Source organism: Mesoplodon bidens (assembly GCF_964165515.1).
Source record: "Mesoplodon bidens genome assembly, chromosome: 13".
Lineage (NCBI taxonomy): Eukaryota > Metazoa > Chordata > Mammalia > Artiodactyla > Ziphiidae > Mesoplodon > Mesoplodon bidens.
Genome location: NC_138169.1, coordinates 63,389,793 through 63,407,777, shown reverse-complemented (window position 1 = coordinate 63,407,777; position 17,985 = coordinate 63,389,793). Strand labels below are relative to the sequence as shown.

Genomic DNA, 17,985 nt, shown 5'->3' with positions numbered 1-17,985 from the left:
ATGACAGAAATCTAGTATAAAACTCTTCATTTGTCAGACTTTCTTCTTATAGCTTAGAACTCAAATTGCTTCTGTGTGTATACGAAAAGACACAAATCTCATTTATTGCCGTGGTTCCACCTTTTGATGCTTTTGATATTTTTACAGAGACTTAGTTTCTGTTTAACATAGCTTTTTAAACTGTTTTCCTAAGGAATAAATCTTTTATACTTAATTTTTTCCTAACGTGGCAGAGTTTGACACACGTTTTTTAGCTTTTTGTTTAATAACCGTTGACTGCTTAGAAAATGTAATAAATTTTATATTATTAAACGTTGATACATGTGACTTTAACAAATTTATACCTAGGTTCATGACTTCTGTGCTGTAATGGCATAATTTCTTACTGGCTAATGAAATTATTTACAGAGGTATTTGAATTTATTGATAAAATAAATTGTTTGGGAAATAGCATTTCATAGTTAGTCCGGGAGGTCATTTTCCTTTCCATCCTAGGAAGAACCCTTTTTGTCTCAAGTCATTTGAAAACTCTCTTAAATATATCAGTGTGCTTTTTTAGTTTTGTGTAGGACTATACTTGTACATCTTGGTTGAACTAGAAGGAAATCTTGAGGGGCAGGGCTGGTTAATGGGCTCAGTATGGCCTGATGGTGGCAGGCCAAGGTGGACTTTTCCCAGGCCCTTTCTCCTTGCTTTGTTTTTGTTTAACAAAACTGAGCCAGGGAGGTAGAGTAACGCGTTTTATCCCTTCATTACATTCATTCTGAAATAAGGATTCTGTGTTTGTTCGCATTTGTGCAAAGTCCTTTGAGTAGAATTATTGCATCAAAGAGTAAGAACTCTTGATAACATATTACTAAATTAGTTTCCAGAATAGCTGTGCCAGTTTAAATTCCACAAAGTGAGAGAATGTCTCTCGTTGCACTTTTTACTTCCTGCCTTTATTGATCTTTGCAATTTCGGTAGATGAAAACTTGTATCTTGTTTAGATTTTTCATTTTTAAAATTAATAACAGGAACAAACATTTAAAATGTTTATTACCCAGCTGTGTTTCTTTTATGATTTTACTTCCATTTTTAACTTTTTTTTAACCAGGTTCATTTATCTGCTTAAAATGTTTCCATAATTTATTTTTTTATTTCTCCTTTTTTCATGGTTTTTGGTTCACACCAATGTACATAGAGTGTCATGGCTCATTCACATGTTTCTTAGGAATTATTGCAAATTTATTTCTTTGTGTTTTGAGAAAGATTCAGATGAGTAATGTGCTTAGGTGACCCTACCTCATGGAACTCCTCAGGAATATGGCTAAGGCAGGACTGAGCATAAGAGGCCATGTGGGGTCCTGGTTACAGGGGAAGGTGTTTCACAGCCGGATCGAATGCCTGGAAGGAAGATGACTGGAGATGGAGAGAAGATGCAGCAGCATGTCTTCCCTGCTCCTAGCGTCAGTGGTGTGCCAAGAAGCGAGCTCTTAAGAGGCTTTGTGCCTTGCTTTCCATACTTTCCTTTGTTCAGAAACAGAAATAGGAATTTTCTTACTTTTCTGTATTCTTCAGAGTTTCTCTTTCATTAACCTCAATTAAAGGAAGGTAATAGGCTTTTTATAAATTTACTAAAATAAAATTTTTGTATCTCATGTGGCTTAGATAAAATAATGTCAGAGGCATTTTTTGTTGAAGAGTGGGTAAGAAGAAAACCTGCCTTTTGCTCATAGCTTACATTAGAATGTAAGAAATACATAAAACCTCAGAGCTTATAAAACAACTTTTTGCTCCTGAGCTAAAAAATTGTTGACTCATGTATTTTTCAGGAGTTCTGCCTATCATTGTTTCTATAAACTTTATAAACAGATTTTTGTTTTAAAACGAGGCTTAAACATTTCCTTATCCTGCCTTCCCTAAAAAGAAAAAAGAATTTTCTTAATGTATATAGTCTTATTATTTCAGGTTGATAAAACAGTGATCTAAAAAAAGGCTGTTTTAGACTTTGAAGTAGAAAGTTAAAAAATCGGCATAATACCATATAGTCTGCCAAATAAAAGTGGAAAAATTTAATCATTTCCAGTAACGACCTTCATATGAAAATTTTTAGTGTCATGATGTCTAAAGCAATGCAGTGACATTTAGAAACTGCCTTAAGTTTTAATGATTTGGTTATATAATGTTGAAAATACTTGTAAAAATAAAAATTTGGGGTAAATCCATTTATTTGGAACACTGTTATGGAGAAACCTATTTACATTTGGGAACTGAGAATTAGCCTCAGGAATTGAAAGAGATAACAAATCCGTATTTCAAAGCACATATTCTTTACATCTGTGGGTCAGTCTGTGTATTCTCAGTTTAATATATAGTCGATTAGATGATTTCTAAGCCATCAACATCCTGTTGAGCAGGAATTAATTAACAACATGGGAAAGATTGGAAGAGCCCTGGTAGAAAAAAAACAAACAAAATCAAAAAATGTCATTCCAAAACCTCTTGGGAATATTGAAACCAATAGTCCTTTAGTATTGAGGGAATCGCTGTTACAGCAAGGCGCATGTATTGATGCCAAATAAAACACCCAAACAACCACGATGAGTATATTCTATTTAAGAAGATACATTATTACATAGTTTTGCAGTTTGGTTTTATTAAAATTGTTTAAATAAAATTATTTTAGCATTTAAAATGACAAACTGTGGCATCTAGAAAGCGTGAGTGTACACAATAATGCTAAGTGAGGTTCTCTATAGCTGAGGTTTTACTGTAACAGATGCATAATCCCCTAATCTGAAAACAGGCTAACAAAATCTCTCTTCTCTTCCCTTAAATAGCTCTTCTAATTTGCTCTCACAGGCAGTATTTTTGTCTTTTTTTTCAATTTTCTGTTTTCTTCTCTTCTTTTTTTTTAAGATTTCTTTTGATGATGAAATCCTTTCTCTTTAAAAAGTTTGTCTATATTCAGTGTGTACAAAAGAATACATAAAAAACATTGTTATAAAGAATATCCATGAATGAACACCTGTGAAACCACTGCACAGTTTTTAAGAAAGGAGCATTGCCAGTATCTTTGAAGCCATTTCCTTGCCTTTTCCTTTTTGAGTTAAATCACTCTTCTGGATTTTGTGTTTCTCTCTTTTGCTTGTTTTACCATATGTGTATAAAAAATGTAATGTTTGGGCGTCCCTGGTGGCGCAGTGGTTGGGAGTCCGCCTGCCGGTGCAGGGGACGCGGGTTCGTGCCCCGTCCGGGAGGATCCCACGTGCTGCGGAGCGGCTGGGCCCGTGGGCCATGGCCGCTGAGCCTGCGCGTCTGGAGCCTGTGCGCCCCAACAGGAGAGGCCACGGCGGTGAGAAGCCCGCGTACCGCAAAAAAAAAAAAAAAATGTAATGTTTAATTGGCTTTTGAAATTTATATGATGGTATACTGTGTATATATTCTTCTGTGACTAGCTCTTTTTGTTCACTCTGTTTATAAACATCTACATGTCGATATGTCTAACTGTTTAGTATTTGTGAAATACCGTCAAAGTATTATGAGTCTTTGATTCCTTAAAATTTCTTCATTGTGCTTTTCAGATTACAAAAGTAATTTATGCTAGTAATTGAAAATTCAAACATAGAAGTATAGCAAAAAGGGAAAGTCGCTCATAACCTCATTTATTACTCAGCTTGAGTCATATCAATAATTAACTGTTTCTCTGCGTGTTATGTCATCTTTTTTCTCTTCCCCTTCATTAAACAAGGCTCTTCTAACCACAGAGCCACTGTTCCACTTTTCTGGTGGAGGTAGTAGGCATTATTCTACTTGTACCACTGTGAAAAGTGCCCTCTGGAGTTCTGCGCCTTGACAGTCTTTCTTAACTGTATTTCTTAGGAATATGTTGTACATCTGTAGATTATAGTAGGTCTGTTATCTTGTAGATGTACCATAACTGAACCAATATTCTGTTGATGTACATTTTCAGTTTTTATTATTTATTCAGAAGTATTTTAGTGTATAACATGTCTTGGGCACTATTCTTGCAGTCTTAGAAACATTGCTGCTGTGAGCATTTTTGCATATGTGTTTCTGAATACTTGCGTTGCATATTCATGAAATGTAAATGCCTAGATGTGAATATTTTGGGTCAAAGAGTATGATTATTTAATATTTTGATATTGAACTTTTGTAGAGAAATTTTGGTTGCTTCAGAAGCATCGTAGCAATTTATACTCCCAATAATGTATGAATGTATTATTTTCCCTACACCTCATCAGCATTGTGTTGTTGGTCTTTTCATCTTTGTAATCTGATAGGTGACAAATTAATGAGCATCAACATCTTTTCTTATTCTTAAATTTCTGAATATGAGGAAATACTCATTAAGCCTCTGGGTGCAGTTAAACAGGTTTAAAGTGATATGCACATTAATGTAAAGCCATTAAAATACAATCTCACTTCTAAAGAATTTGGATAATTTCGTTTCTGTTAACTCAGTTAACAAGTATATAATGAGGATTTAATTTGGATATGGTCATGTAGCCTAATTGTGGAGAAGTCAGAAGTATGGAGTGGGCTTTAGGAATTTTGCTGTTTAGTTGGAGAGACTATTACCATGAGAGAAGAGTAGCAAGCAGTTATATGCTTGTATGACGAAGCCCTATAACTTGTGAACCTAAAGCTCAAATATTGTATTGGCCTAATGAATGAAGAAGTTAATCAAGATTTTTTGGAGTAGGAGTGACACTTGAGGGAGCTTTGAAGGATGAATGTGCCTGCTTTGAATTGATGGAGTGTATAGGAGAGTAGGCGTCAGGAAGGATGAGAACTGTGAGTAGTCACAGGAGTAGAAATAAAAATGACACAGTTGTGAGACCTGACAGTGAATAGAGCAGGACTTCGGGAGACACTGGAAATGTAGATTTGTTAGGAAAGAGTTGAGGCCATTGTTATGGAGGTTCTCATAGATAAAGGAGTTTAGACATGGTTCATTCACAAATAAGTTCTGCTTAGCATTTTTCAGCAGAGGAATGGTGATGAAAAAGTGGTGCTAAGGATTACCAGCTCTGCACTTGGGTTCTGATGACGGACTGGCAGAGAGGCAGGGTTGCTTCTTCATTTGTACAAAGTAATAATAGGTTTTGAGTAGGATGGTGGTAGTGAAAATAGAGAGGAGGCAGCCAATCAGAAAATTAAGAAACAAAACAAAACAGGACTTAATGACTAACTGGATATAGGGGATGAAGACGGAGAACTGAGGTAAAGGAAATGAATGATTTCTGTGATTGAACAATTGGTAACAATTCTCCTCTTTTCATAATTCTGAATTAAAGCCACTGTTTTACAGGAGCGTGAAACCTCAGTACTCTGCCCTCCCCAAATGATCTTTGCAGCTGTGGTATAGGGAGAAAAGTATTTTAGTATTAAACATCACTGATGATTATTAATATAGTGATTGTTTCTATATAGATAAAATTCTTCCAGGTGATTCAAGTTTTCTATATTCTATTTAAATCTCATAAAATTAGAAAAATTTTGCTGTGTGTATAGGAGGATTATCATTTTAAAATGTTCTCATAAAGCAGTGTTTAATAATAACTGTAAACAATTGATTATTGAAATATAGATGCATATTCAGTCAAGTGTTCATTGAAAGCATTCATTGTTTTAATGAGTACTAGAACATCATTGAATCTGTTAAAGTTCTTTGAGAAGAAAATACACTTCAGTTTTTAATAATACACTTCTGAAGGATGACTTCGTTAGATAATCTTTTTTAACTAGCTAATCATCTGTATGCCGATAATTATTTTGTGTCTTAATAAGTCTCCCAACTTAGAAGTTTTAAAATTAAAATTTTTCTCTTATATGAATGCTCTGTGTAATTGAATATAAAGTATTGAAAACAAAACACAACAACAAAAGAAACAAAACAAACAAGAACAGAAGAGACCCGAATCTTGGATAGAATTCTCCTGGGGGGTGTTTTTGACTTCCTCAGACTTTTCATTAGATGATACTGTAGTCAAGGATGAAATGTAATTTTGAAGGTTGTGTTATATTTTGATTAAAATTAGTATGTTAGAATGAAGAATGATAAATGTTTAACATTGAAACTGCTTTAGAGTGACTTTACTTTCATGAGTCCAAGATGAATGTAGCTTAATACTTTATATTGGTGTATTTTAACCATAAAAGTTTCAGAATTCGGCAGACTCTTTATCAGAAGTGCCTGGTTATTGCAGATTCTTCTGTTATTGGATTTGTTATTGGAATATTATCTATCTTTCTTTTTTCTTCCCCAGTTCAAAGCAGTATTCAACGGTTTCAAGAGAAGTTTTTTATTTTTGCTCTGACACCTCAACAAGTTAGAGAGATATGCATATCCAGGTAAGAGGAGTTTGGAATATATTCTCCAGGATGTTGGTGTATTAGTCTGCTAGGCCTGCCGTAACAAAGTACCATAGACTGGGTGGCTTAAACAACAGAAATTTGTCTTCTCACATTTCAGGAGGCTTGAAGTCCAAGACTAAGGTGTTGACAGATTTGGTTTCTTCTGAGGCCTCCCTCCTTGGCTCGCAGATGTCTTCCTTCTTGCTGTGTGTACTCACATGGCCTTTCCTCTGTGTGCCTGTGTATTCCTGGTGTCTCTTCTTCTTATAAGGACACCAGTCCTAGTGGATTAAGGCCTCACCCTTATGACCTCATTTAATCTTAATGACCTCTTTGAAGTCCCCAACTCCACAGACAGTCACATTGGGGGTTAGGGCTTCAGCATATGAATTTTGGGGGAACACAGTTCAGTCCATAACAGTTGGGCCATTTCTCCTTAAGTAAGCATAGTATATTTTGACTAAGTTTAGCCAAATATTTAATAAATACTCTGTTAGAAAAAAAATTTAACTTTTGAATAAAACCCCTTTGAATTACTTTTTGTCACATTTGGCAGTAACTTTTTATTTTTTTAATTTTTTAAATTAATTATTTATTTGCGGTACACGGACCTCTCACTGTTGTGGCCTCTCCCGTTGCGGAGCACAGGCTCCGGATGCACAGGCTCAGCGGCCATGGCTCACGGGCCTAGCTGCTCCGCGGCATATGGGATCTTCCCGGACCGGGGCACGAACCCGTGTCCCCTGCATCGGCAGGCGGACTGGCAGTAACTTTTTTTTTTAATTAAACTTTTATTCTAAATATAGCAACATAAAGAATTTGTGGTAACAGAACAAAGATAGAGTGACCATAAACTTCATCATCCAAACGTAGGCATTTTTGGAGTGAAAATGGATATTATTAATAATTTTTTCTGGGATAAGAACATAAACTGGGACCATTCTGAGCTATATGGTCACCTAGACCAAAAAATTAGCAGAAATCTGAAAACAATTATGAAAAATACTCTTAGCTTTTCCATTTCAAAAAATAGGTAAACTTAAACACATTTATAAAGAGCAAATGAACTAGGAGATAGGAGGAAAGAAAAGGAAATCTGTAGTATATATTTTCCCAGTTAAAAATATAGTCATACTTGGTGTTAATATTATATTATTTATAAGACTTTAGAAAGATTTAGCATAAGAAAACTGAGACTGAGACTCCCGGAGGTCACATGATTTTCTGGGATTGTAGAGTTAAAAGTTGGAACAAAGAGTTGAGCAAATGAGAGGTTTTTTGCATCCTTTCAGCTCTTCATTAGAACACTCACCTTTGAGATGTTAATAGGAGTTTTTAAAAGTAAAGATTCTGCAGTTAAGTTTTGGAAATTCTGTATTCATCGTAGGTACATAGTTCTTAAAGCCAGACTTTTCAGAGCCTTTAATATGTTAATGTGTATTGTCAGTCTCCCAGGATGGTGGATCCAAATTTATGGGCCTCTCTCTTTTAAACATCCTGACATCTTGAAGATGCACTGTTGTTATGTGGAAGAGTATGGGACACACACAGCTTTAGATTCTTTCATTAATCACATCACCGCTCTCAACAAAGTCTCAGAATGATTTTCTAACTTGACCTGGTAAAATTTGAGCTCCCAAAAAAGTAGTGCTTAGATAGTCTGGCTCTCCCACAAAAGGGAAAAAGACAAAGTGTTGAAAAATAAGATGAAAAAAAAAAAAAAAGACAGTACTAAGGATTAGTCCAAAAGACCCAATATCCAAATATCCAAATAATAGGAGTTTTAAGAAAAGTAGAGAAAATTTAGAGGAGGAAATTATCAAAGAAGTAAAATGAATGTAGCTTGATACAGTTCATGTCCACCAGGGGCAAGACATTGCAGGCAGTTTTAATAAATTGGAAGTACTTTCAATCTTGGGGATAGTAATAAACCAACTAAAAAATTAATAGGATAAATGAAATATTATATTTTATATCCAAGCCATATCATTATTATTAAGTTTCGTGTGTTATTCATTGATGATTCCTTGCTTGAGAACATTTACTAAGTGTTTATTAGGTACAAAACACTGTATTATATGACATGCCTCTTTTCTACAAGTTGCTTGCAGTCTCGTTAGTGAACTAGCTCATATACATAAAATGATTGTTGGCATTGCAAGAGCCAGTATGGAAAGAGCCAATTCAGTAATGACAAGTAAGAGCTGATTTATAGGAGAAGATTACTATTAACGTTGGTGGTCTGGGAAAGCTTCTTTAGGGTGTTGGATGGGCCTTTGAAGGAAGGAGATTATTTACTCAGCATGGAATTGTGAATAATATGTACCATTTGCCTTAAAAAGGTATGTGTGTGTAATTTGCCTAGTGCATAAAGTATGTCTGGACAAATATGATAAGCTGCCTCTGGAGGAGAGGGAATCAGGTGGCCGGGGTCGGAATTGGGGGAGTCTCTTCACTTTATATCCTTTTTTGTATCTTTTTGAAGTTTAAACTCTATGAATGTATTAACTAGTCAAAAAAAATGAATGACTAAAATTTAAATTATTTTCAATTAAAAATTTTAATCTTGTTCTGGAGATGGATGGTGGTGATGGTATAATGTGAGTGTACTTAAAGCCATAGAACTATACACTTTAAGATGGTTAACATGATAAATTTTATCTTACGAATATTTAACCACAATAAAAATTAAAAAAAAAAATAACCATAAAAGTAAGGCTATTTGTGATCCTACCAGCAAAGAAGACAAAACACATATACACATGTGCATGCAAACTCCAACCTTTTCAGAGTTGGGTAATCAAATAGTAAAAAATCTCCTTCTTCCTAAGAAGCAGAAATAACAGTTTGGTACCCATTACCTAGGTTTAATAATTATCAACATTTTGGAATCTGTATGTGACCACTCCTCAACTTTTTTTCCTGAAATTTTTTTTTTTTTTTTGCGGTACACGGGCCTCTCACTGTTGTGGCGTCTCCCGTTGCGGAGCACAGGCTCCGGACGCGCAGGCTCAGCGGCCATGGCTCACGGGCCCAGCCGCTCCGTGGCATGTGGGATCCTCCCGGACCAGGGCACGAACCCGTGTCCCCTGCATTGCCAGGCGGAATCTCAACCACTGCGCCACCAGGGAAGCCCTTTCCTGAAATATTTTAAAGGAAATTGCAGACATCGTATAATTTCACCCAGAAATACCTCAAGATACAGCTCTAATTTTTAATGTAATCACACTAAAAAATTAATAATTCTTTAATATAAAAGTGTCTACCCTATATTGAAATTTTCTCAGTTCTTCAGTATTCAGACATGTATTATTTTGACTTTTATGTCTCCCAAGATTAAAAAAAAACTTTTTACTTTGAAGTAATCTTAGGTTTATAGAAAAGATGTGGACGTAGTAGATAATACTCTTCAGCCAGTGCCTTTAATATTACCGTGTTGCATAATTGTAAGTGCAATGATCAAAACCAAGAAATTAACCTTGGTGTAATACTATTAACTAAACTGCAGTCTTTATTCAGGTTTCATCAGTTTTTCTGCTAATTAATTTCTGTTCCTGGATCCAATCCAAGATCCCAAATCACATTTAATAGTTGTGTCATTAGTCTCTTTCAGTCCGTGATGGTTTCTTAGTGTTTTCTTCTCTTTCTTAACTTGTGATATTTTTGTGGAGTATCGATCAGGTATTTTGAGAACGTTCCTCAGTTTGGGTTTGTCTTTTTTTTTTTTTTTTTCTTTTTGCGGTATGTGGGCCTCTCACTGCTGTGGCCTCTCCCATTGCGGAGCACAGGCTCCGGACGCGCAGGCCCAGCGGCCATGGCTCACGGGCCCAGCCGCTCCGCGGCATGTGGGATCCTCCCAGACCGGGGCACGAACCCACGTCCCCTGCATCGGCAGGCGGACTCTCAACCACTGCGCCACCAGGGAGGCCCTGGGTTTGTCTTATGTTTTGTCATGATTAGATTGAGATTATGCATTTTTAGCAAGAGTACCTCAAGTTATATGCCCTTCTCAGTGTATCATAACAGTGCTCCATAATATTGATACATCTTATATTTGGTGATGTTAATTTTGATCACTTGGGTAAGGTACTGTTCACCAGACTTCTGCACTGTAAAGTTGCTGTTTTTTTCCTTTATTAATAATAAATATCTTGGGGGAGATGTTTTGAGACTAGGCACATATTCTGTTTATCTTCAAATTTTTCCCACCGATTTAGCGTTCACTCATGGATCTTGCCTTCAGTAATTACTTCATCATAAACACTCTTGTGCTCCAATGATGTGATTTTTCTGTTGTTATTATTCTTTTTCACATTGGAATTATTCTTTTGTAAGGAAGAGCTGTCCCTTGCCCCCCATTTATTTATTCAATTACTTGCTTGTATCTGTGTGGGCCCTGGAGTACTCTGGGTTGTAATCCAGTGCTATATAATTCATATTGTTGCTCAAACTTTTCTACCTTTGGCTATTGGCCATTCTTTCAGGTTGGCTCCTATGCCCTTTTGATATGTCTCCATGCATTTCTGAGGACTACTTTACTGCTCCAGGCTCATCTTTTATTTTCTCTGCCCCAGTTCTGGAAAGATAACTTCTCCAAGGAGCTCTGGTTCTGCTCTTGCAGTACTTCCTACCACTTTCTTTGGAAAAAAGTGGTTCATTTGACTCTGTTAGCATATTACACATTCTGGATTTGGATAACTGTGCTTCTTGTGGTATCATTTGACTTCTATCCCTATGGTTCTCAAATTTTGCTGCATATTAGAATCAACTGGGGAGCCTTTAAGACTCCAGATACCCAGATTTCATTCATACCAATTAAATTAGAATCTCTGAGGATGGAACCCAAACAGCAGTAGTTTTTAAAGCTCCCCAGGTGTTTCCAGTGTGCAAATTTAAAAACTACTGCTGGGCATCCAGCTCCTCCCCTTTGCCTGTAATGGTGATAAGGTCTAAACCAGAGGCGTGAATACATTCAGGTTTGGGTTGTTGTTTTTTTTCTATTACATCTTATAACGATTGATCAGTGAGTTCAGCTCTGTTCTTGGCTATAGCACCGCTCTTTCCATTGGGTACCATTGCCTCTGTAATCATGCTCTCTCAGTTTCTTACACTGACTTCTCTTGCATGTTCCCAAAATCAGTGTGTGATTCTCTTCTCACTGCCCTGTGATAGTATCCGTGAATGTGCTTTTTTTTTTATTAACTGGCTTCAAAGAGATTTTTGCTTAGTATATATTTCAGTCTATTGCCTATTTCATTAATGGCATGGGATCTGCCTGGACAGGCCTCTTTGTATTATCCCATACATCATCTGCCACATCCCCTCAGTTTGCTACACTCTGTTGATCCTTCTTTTATGTCTCTTTCAAGATTTAAAACTTGAATTAACTCTACCTTTGAGGGCGTTAGCATGGTCTTTAGAATAGTATCAATTGGAATGTGAATTCTGGCTCAATCACTTAAGTCTCTATGCCCCTAGGTAAGTTCCTGAAGCCTATTGAGTCTTATTTACCCAGTGTGTAAAATTGGAAAAATAATCACCACCTCACTCAATGGTTGGGGGTTGAATGCCACAGCTGGCTCTACCTCTGCTCATCCTGGTGAGTAGCATCACCATCTATCTAGTTGCACCATTCCAAAACCTGGGTACCATCCTAGGTCCCCTTATCCTACCTTTCTGTATCTAGGCAGTCATTGAGTCCTATCAGTTTTTATCCCTAAATATCATTCAGTGATATTTATGTTTAAATAACTTTCAAGCCCTCATCTTTTGCCTATACAGTTGTAATGACCTCCTAACTCTCCCAATTGACCAAGTGATCTTTCTAAAGCCTATTCAGTTTTTTCTTTCTTGTGCTCAAAAACCCTGTAGTTTTTTCTTTCTTGTTTTTTCTTTCTTGTGCTTAAAAACCTTATGAAGTCCATACTCTACTGCTTGACAGTTCTCTTCAACATCCTACTCTACTCGTCTTCTTTTTTTTAAATTTAATTTTTTAAATTGAAGTATAGTTGATTTACAGTATTGCATCAGTTTTGGGGGAGGTGCAGCTATGTTATTCAGATATATATGTATCTTTTTTAGTTTCTTTTTCATTATAGGTTGTTACAAGATATTGAATATAGTTCCATGTGCTATACTGTAAATCCTTGTTATTTATTTTATATATATGGTGGTATCTTTCAATCCCATACTCTTAATTTATCCCTACCCCTAGCCCCATTTCCCTTTTGGTAACCATAAGTCTGTTTTCTATGTCTGTGAGTTTGTTTTCTGTTTTGTAAATAAGTTCATTTGTGGTTTTTTTTTTAGATTCCGCATATAAGTGGTACATAATATTTGTCTTTCTCTGTCTGACTTACTTTACTTAGTATGATAATCTCTTGGTCCACCCATGTTGCTGCAAATGACAATATTTTATTCTTTTTTATGGCTGAGTAATATTCCACAGTGTTTGTGTGTGTGTGTGTGTGTCTGTGTGTGTCTGTGTGTGTCTGTGTGTATGTGTATCTTCTTTATCCATTCATCTGTTGATGGACACTTAGGTTGCTTCCATGTCTTGACTATTGTAGTGCTGCTGTGAACGTTGGGGTGCATGTATCTTTTTGAATTAAGAGTGTTTGTCTTTTCTGGATATATGCCTGGGAGTGGGATTGCTGAGTCATATGGTAACTCTAGTTTTTTAGGGAACTTCCACACTGTACTCCATAGTGGCTGCACCAATTTGCATTCCCACCAACAGTGTAGGAGGGTTCCTTTTCCTCCACATCTTCTCCAGCATTTATTATTTTGTAGACTTTTTGATGATAGCCCTTCTGACTCATGTGAGGTGATACCTCATTGTAGTTTTGATTTACATTTCTCTGATAATTAACAATGTTGTTGGCCATCTGCATTTCCTTTTTGGAAAAATGTCTGTTCTGTTCATTTTTTAATCAGGTTGTTTTCTTGATGTTGAGTTGTATGAGCTGTTTATAAATGTTGGATATTGATTCCTTATCAGTCATATCATCTGCAAATATTTTCTGCCATTCAGTACATTGTCTTTTTGTTTTGTGGATGGTTTACTTTGCTTTGTAAAAGATTTTATATTTGATTAGGTCCCATTTATTTATTTTTCCTTCCTTTTCCACGTTAAGGAAGTTTTCAGCTGTTATGTCTTCAAATATGTTCTCAGACCCTTTCTCTTTCTCTTCTCCTTTTGGGGGCCCCTATAATGTGAATTATTAGTGCTTTTTGATGTCCCAGAGGTCTCTTAAACTATCCTCATTTGTTTTCGTTCTTTTTTGTTTTTTCTGTTCAGTGGCAGTGGTTTCTGCTACTGTCTTCCAGCCCACTGATCCATTCCTCTGTATCATTTAGTCTGTTGTTGATTCCTTCTCGTATATTTTTCATTTCAGTTATTATATTCTTCATCTCTGGTTGTTCGTTATATTTTCTAACTCTGTTAAAAACTTCTAACTTCTCACCCTGTGCATCCATTCTTCTCCCACATTCTTTGATCATCTTACGATCATTACTCTTTCTCGGGTAGATTGCCTATCTCTGCTTCACTTAGTTTTTCTTCTGGAGTTTTATCTCGTTCCTTCATCTGGAAAATGTTCCTCTGCCACCTCATTTTATCTGAGTTGCTCTTTGTATTTTTATGTATGTGGGAGGTTAGTTTTGTTTCTCGACTTCGGAGAAGTGGCCTCTGTAGGATCTACTAAACTTTTTTTTTTTTTTTTTTTTTTTGGCGGTATGTGGGCCTCTCACTGCTGTGGCCTCTCCCACTGTGGAGCACAGGCTCCGGACGCACAGGCCAAGCAGCCATGGCTCACGGGCCCAGCCGCTCCGCGGCATGAGGGATCCTCCCGGACCGGGGCACGAACCCGCATCCCCTGCATCGGCAGGCGGCAGGCGGACCTCCAACCACTGCGCCACCAGGGAAGCCCTACTAAACTTTTTTTAATCATCTCATCTCCTGTCACTCTTCTTTAGCAGCCTATACTCTAGCTAGACTTTCATAGCTGTGCATCTTTGCATATCCTCTTCCTCCCTACTCTGCTTGGCAAACCTGAGTCATGTTTTGTTTTGTTTTGTTTCTTTGCGGTACATGGGCCTCTCACTGTTGTGGCCTCTCCCGTTGGGGAGCACAGGCTCCGGACGTGCAGGCTCAGCGGCCATGGCTCACGGGCCTAGCCGCTCCGCAGCTTGTGGCATCTTCCCGGCCCGGGGCACGAACCCGTGTCCCCTGCATTGGCAGGCAGACTCTCAACCGCTGCGCCACCAGGGAAGCCCCCTGAGTCATGTTTTAAGGGCCAGTTCAAGTCTTCCCTCTTCTGTGATGCCTTTTCACATTTCCCCAACTTCATCATTTGTCTCTCTCTGTACTACTCTCATGAACTTATTTTCTATTAGAGCATTTATTTGACTACTTGGTTTCACTAAGAAGTTTGTAAATTCAACATCTCTTACTCATTTTTATATTCTCAGAGCCTGTCACAGTGCCTGGCATATAGTAAATGCCTTTATATCTGATAAATGAGTTCAACATGTGAAAGTTCCTAGAGCAGTGACTGGCAGAAAATGAATGTCAGAAGATGCTTAGCCATTACTCGTCACGTTTGTGAAGATCTGTAACACATTGCATTTCCCAGTTTATGTTAATTTCCCTTACTGGAATAAAGTACAAATCCTTAGTGAACCATTCAAAACCCTTTAGAACATTCTCCCATTTATCTTTCTAGGTTCGTCTTTTCTCTTTTTAAAAATTACATTCCCAACCTAACAAGTTTCTGCCATGTATCTCTGGTTGATACTCACCTTTCCTTCTATTGAGAATCACCCTACTAGTGAAGCCACTGTTACTGATGGAAGTGTGTCTCTCTACATGGAAATAGAACCACTGCTGTACAAACCCTGTTTTCTAATTTGTTTGGACTGATTGTGGTAACTGCCTTGAACTTTCAAGACAAAATTGAATTTCCCTCTTTTCTGTAACACTTATTTTTCATAATGTACTATAACACCACATGTTATTTTAGTTGTATATATTTGTTACTTACTAGCATATGAGACCTTTGAGAGCAAATACTATGTCTTATTTATCTTTGATGCTCCAGCACCCAGACTTTGCAGTGTTTCTTGATTTTAATGAGCAGAATGACATGAGTTACTCTCAAGAGGTCAGTGTTGTCTAGGATATTTTGAATAGGCATTTGAGAAATGTGGAAGCTACTACTGGCAAGAGAAACAGTTTACAGTAATAGCAGCCAGCTGCTCACACTTGTTGAGCACTTCTTATATCCAGGCACTTCACATGTAGTATTAACACGTTTGTCACAACAACTTCATGAAGTAGATGCAGTAATTTTCAGTCTTTAACAGATGTAACTGAGGCACAGAAAGGTTAGGTAATTTGCCCAGGGTCATACAGTTTGGGACTATAGAACTCAGGCTGGTCACTACTGTGCTTTACTGCCTTCCAGTGAACATAGAGAATTGGAAGCAGTAAGAAGCAAGTTGGAACAAGATGGAGGGCTATATGTACTCTCAAGACAGGACTAATCTCTAATGATCTTCTCTCTGACACAGTCCAGGATTTATGATAATGGCTAAGGAGAAGATTTCTTAAACTGTAAAGTGAATACATGTCACTTTGGGAATCTTTCTAAAATTCAGATCTAATTCTGTAGTTTTGGAATGGAGCCTGAGATTCTGCATTTCTAACTAAGAAGCTCCCAAGCAGTTACAGTGCTCTTCACTGTGGACTCCATTTTGAGTGGCAAGTGTTTAGGAGGTTCCATCCCAGAGATATTTCACATGGGACTCTGTTAGGTTCTCATCTAGAAATTCTAGGAGATTCTGTTTCCTTATTCGGGTACATAGTTATGAAGTTGCTGTGGTATAGAGGTTTTGAGACTCTAGACACCAGTTCTCTCTCCTAGTTCTTTATTAGAATCACCTGAGTAGTTGTAAAAACTACTAATGCTCAGACTGTGTTTCAGAACCAATAAGAATATCTGATGAGTGGGTCTGTATATTAAAACAAAATTTGCAAGTGATTAGAATGCTCAGCCAAGGCTTCAGAACCACTGTAAGTAAACAAATTAATTTATTAATCTCTTTTAGAACCATGCTCCTTTTCCTGTTAACCAAGTCTGTTGTCTGTTGAAATAAAAATTGTATTGTGCAAGTTCCCATGAATTGAAAATACTTTAAAATTGCCATAAAGACAAGACTAAATGTTAAGCAAATGAGGGCTTTCATCACTACAGTGTTTTAATTAAGCCTTGTGCTATTGGTAAGGTAGTGTTCATTTTTTAAGGACTAAGAGTAAAAATACCAATAATGCTTTTTTCTGTTGAGAATGTTTCTGTGAATTCTAGTTGTGTTTTCTTAACCCAATTTTTTTCTCTTTCCAACAGGGATTTTTTGCCAGGTGGTAGGAGAGATTATACAGTCCAAGTTCAGTTGAGGTGAGTTTGAAAATTTCTAGTTACTTTAATTTTATACTTGTAACTATATGTATATAGTCCTGAACTTGTAAATACATAAGCATGTTTGAGTACATTATTTAAGAGTATTTCTTTTTTTCCTTTAATGCAGACTTTGCCTGGCAGAGACGAGTTGTCCTCAAGAAGATAACTATCCCAATAGTCTCTGTATAAAAGTAAATGGCAAGCTGTTTCCTTTGCCTGTAAGTTGCTTTTTATTCACAGACTTTTGTATGTAAGTTTATTATAAATACTAACAAGGCCTAGAAATAGTGATCACTTAGTACCAATGAACAGTCCCAGCATTAAATACTGTTTTCCACTAAAGAGATTCATGGCTCCTTGGGGAAGTGGCTGATTCCAGGTTTGGGGGAGATGGAAAAGATGAGCTTGAAGCATCTTGTGCCAGGAAGCGAGGAAGCTGTGAAAGACTCTTAAGATCATATCAAATGGCATAGTAGCAGGGCAGGACCTGCATATCTAGGGCAGCATGTTGTAGTGGATGTCTGAATGAGCTGGGCCTCAGCCATGGATGAGATGATGAAAGTTAGAGGCTGCTGAGAGCAACTGGACATGGAGATTAAGAATTCTGAGCTTGAGCCTTGATGGTGCACACACTTGGGGGATGGATGCAGTGGTATTTGACTGACAACCTATTGTTTAAGCAGTGAAGTAGTACATGGGCTTCAGCACCTGGGAGATAAACACACACATTCTCTCTTTCAGTGTGTATAGCCTGTTTCTGACCTGTTAGACAGCTCCAGACTCTTCAAATCCTGTTAGTCAAATCTTAATATAACAATTTATTGTTGAACTGGACTATGTATCTGTCTCCACTGAGGTTTGGACTAAGTTACTAATTTGGTACAGCTGTGTGGAAGTAAAGCCTTAATCACAATAGTAGTAGAGCATGGCCTGTTTTTCAAGCCCTACAGAGTGGATATGTATCTTAACTGAAGAAGTGCTGTGAGAACAGTGATTCCACCATTATGTTAAGCTGCCATTTCAGCAAAGCAGATACCATGTGACTGTTGAGATAGAGATGGGGCAGCTGTTTAGCATCCCTGCTGGGCACAAGTCTTGTCTCTGGAATAAGTATATGCGCAACAACTGTGAGCAGGCTGTACCAGGACCAAGTGGTTGTAGT

General features: G+C 37.2%; 1 protein-coding gene across 5 annotated transcripts in view; it reads left to right on the top strand.

Moving 5' to 3' along the window:
• Positions 1-17,985, top strand: part of PIAS2 (protein inhibitor of activated STAT 2) — a 93,371-nt gene that overhangs the window by 28,791 nt on the left and 46,595 nt on the right. For all 5 annotated transcript variants that reach the window (XM_081253024.1, XM_081253025.1, XM_081253022.1 and 2 more), the window contains 3 exons: positions 6,276-6,360; positions 16,770-16,820; positions 16,951-17,041. In XM_081253024.1, coding sequence (XP_081109150.1) covers positions 6,276-6,360; positions 16,770-16,820; positions 16,951-17,041 — 227 coding nt within the window. The remainder of the gene's footprint in view (positions 1-6,275; positions 6,361-16,769; positions 16,821-16,950; positions 17,042-17,985) is intronic.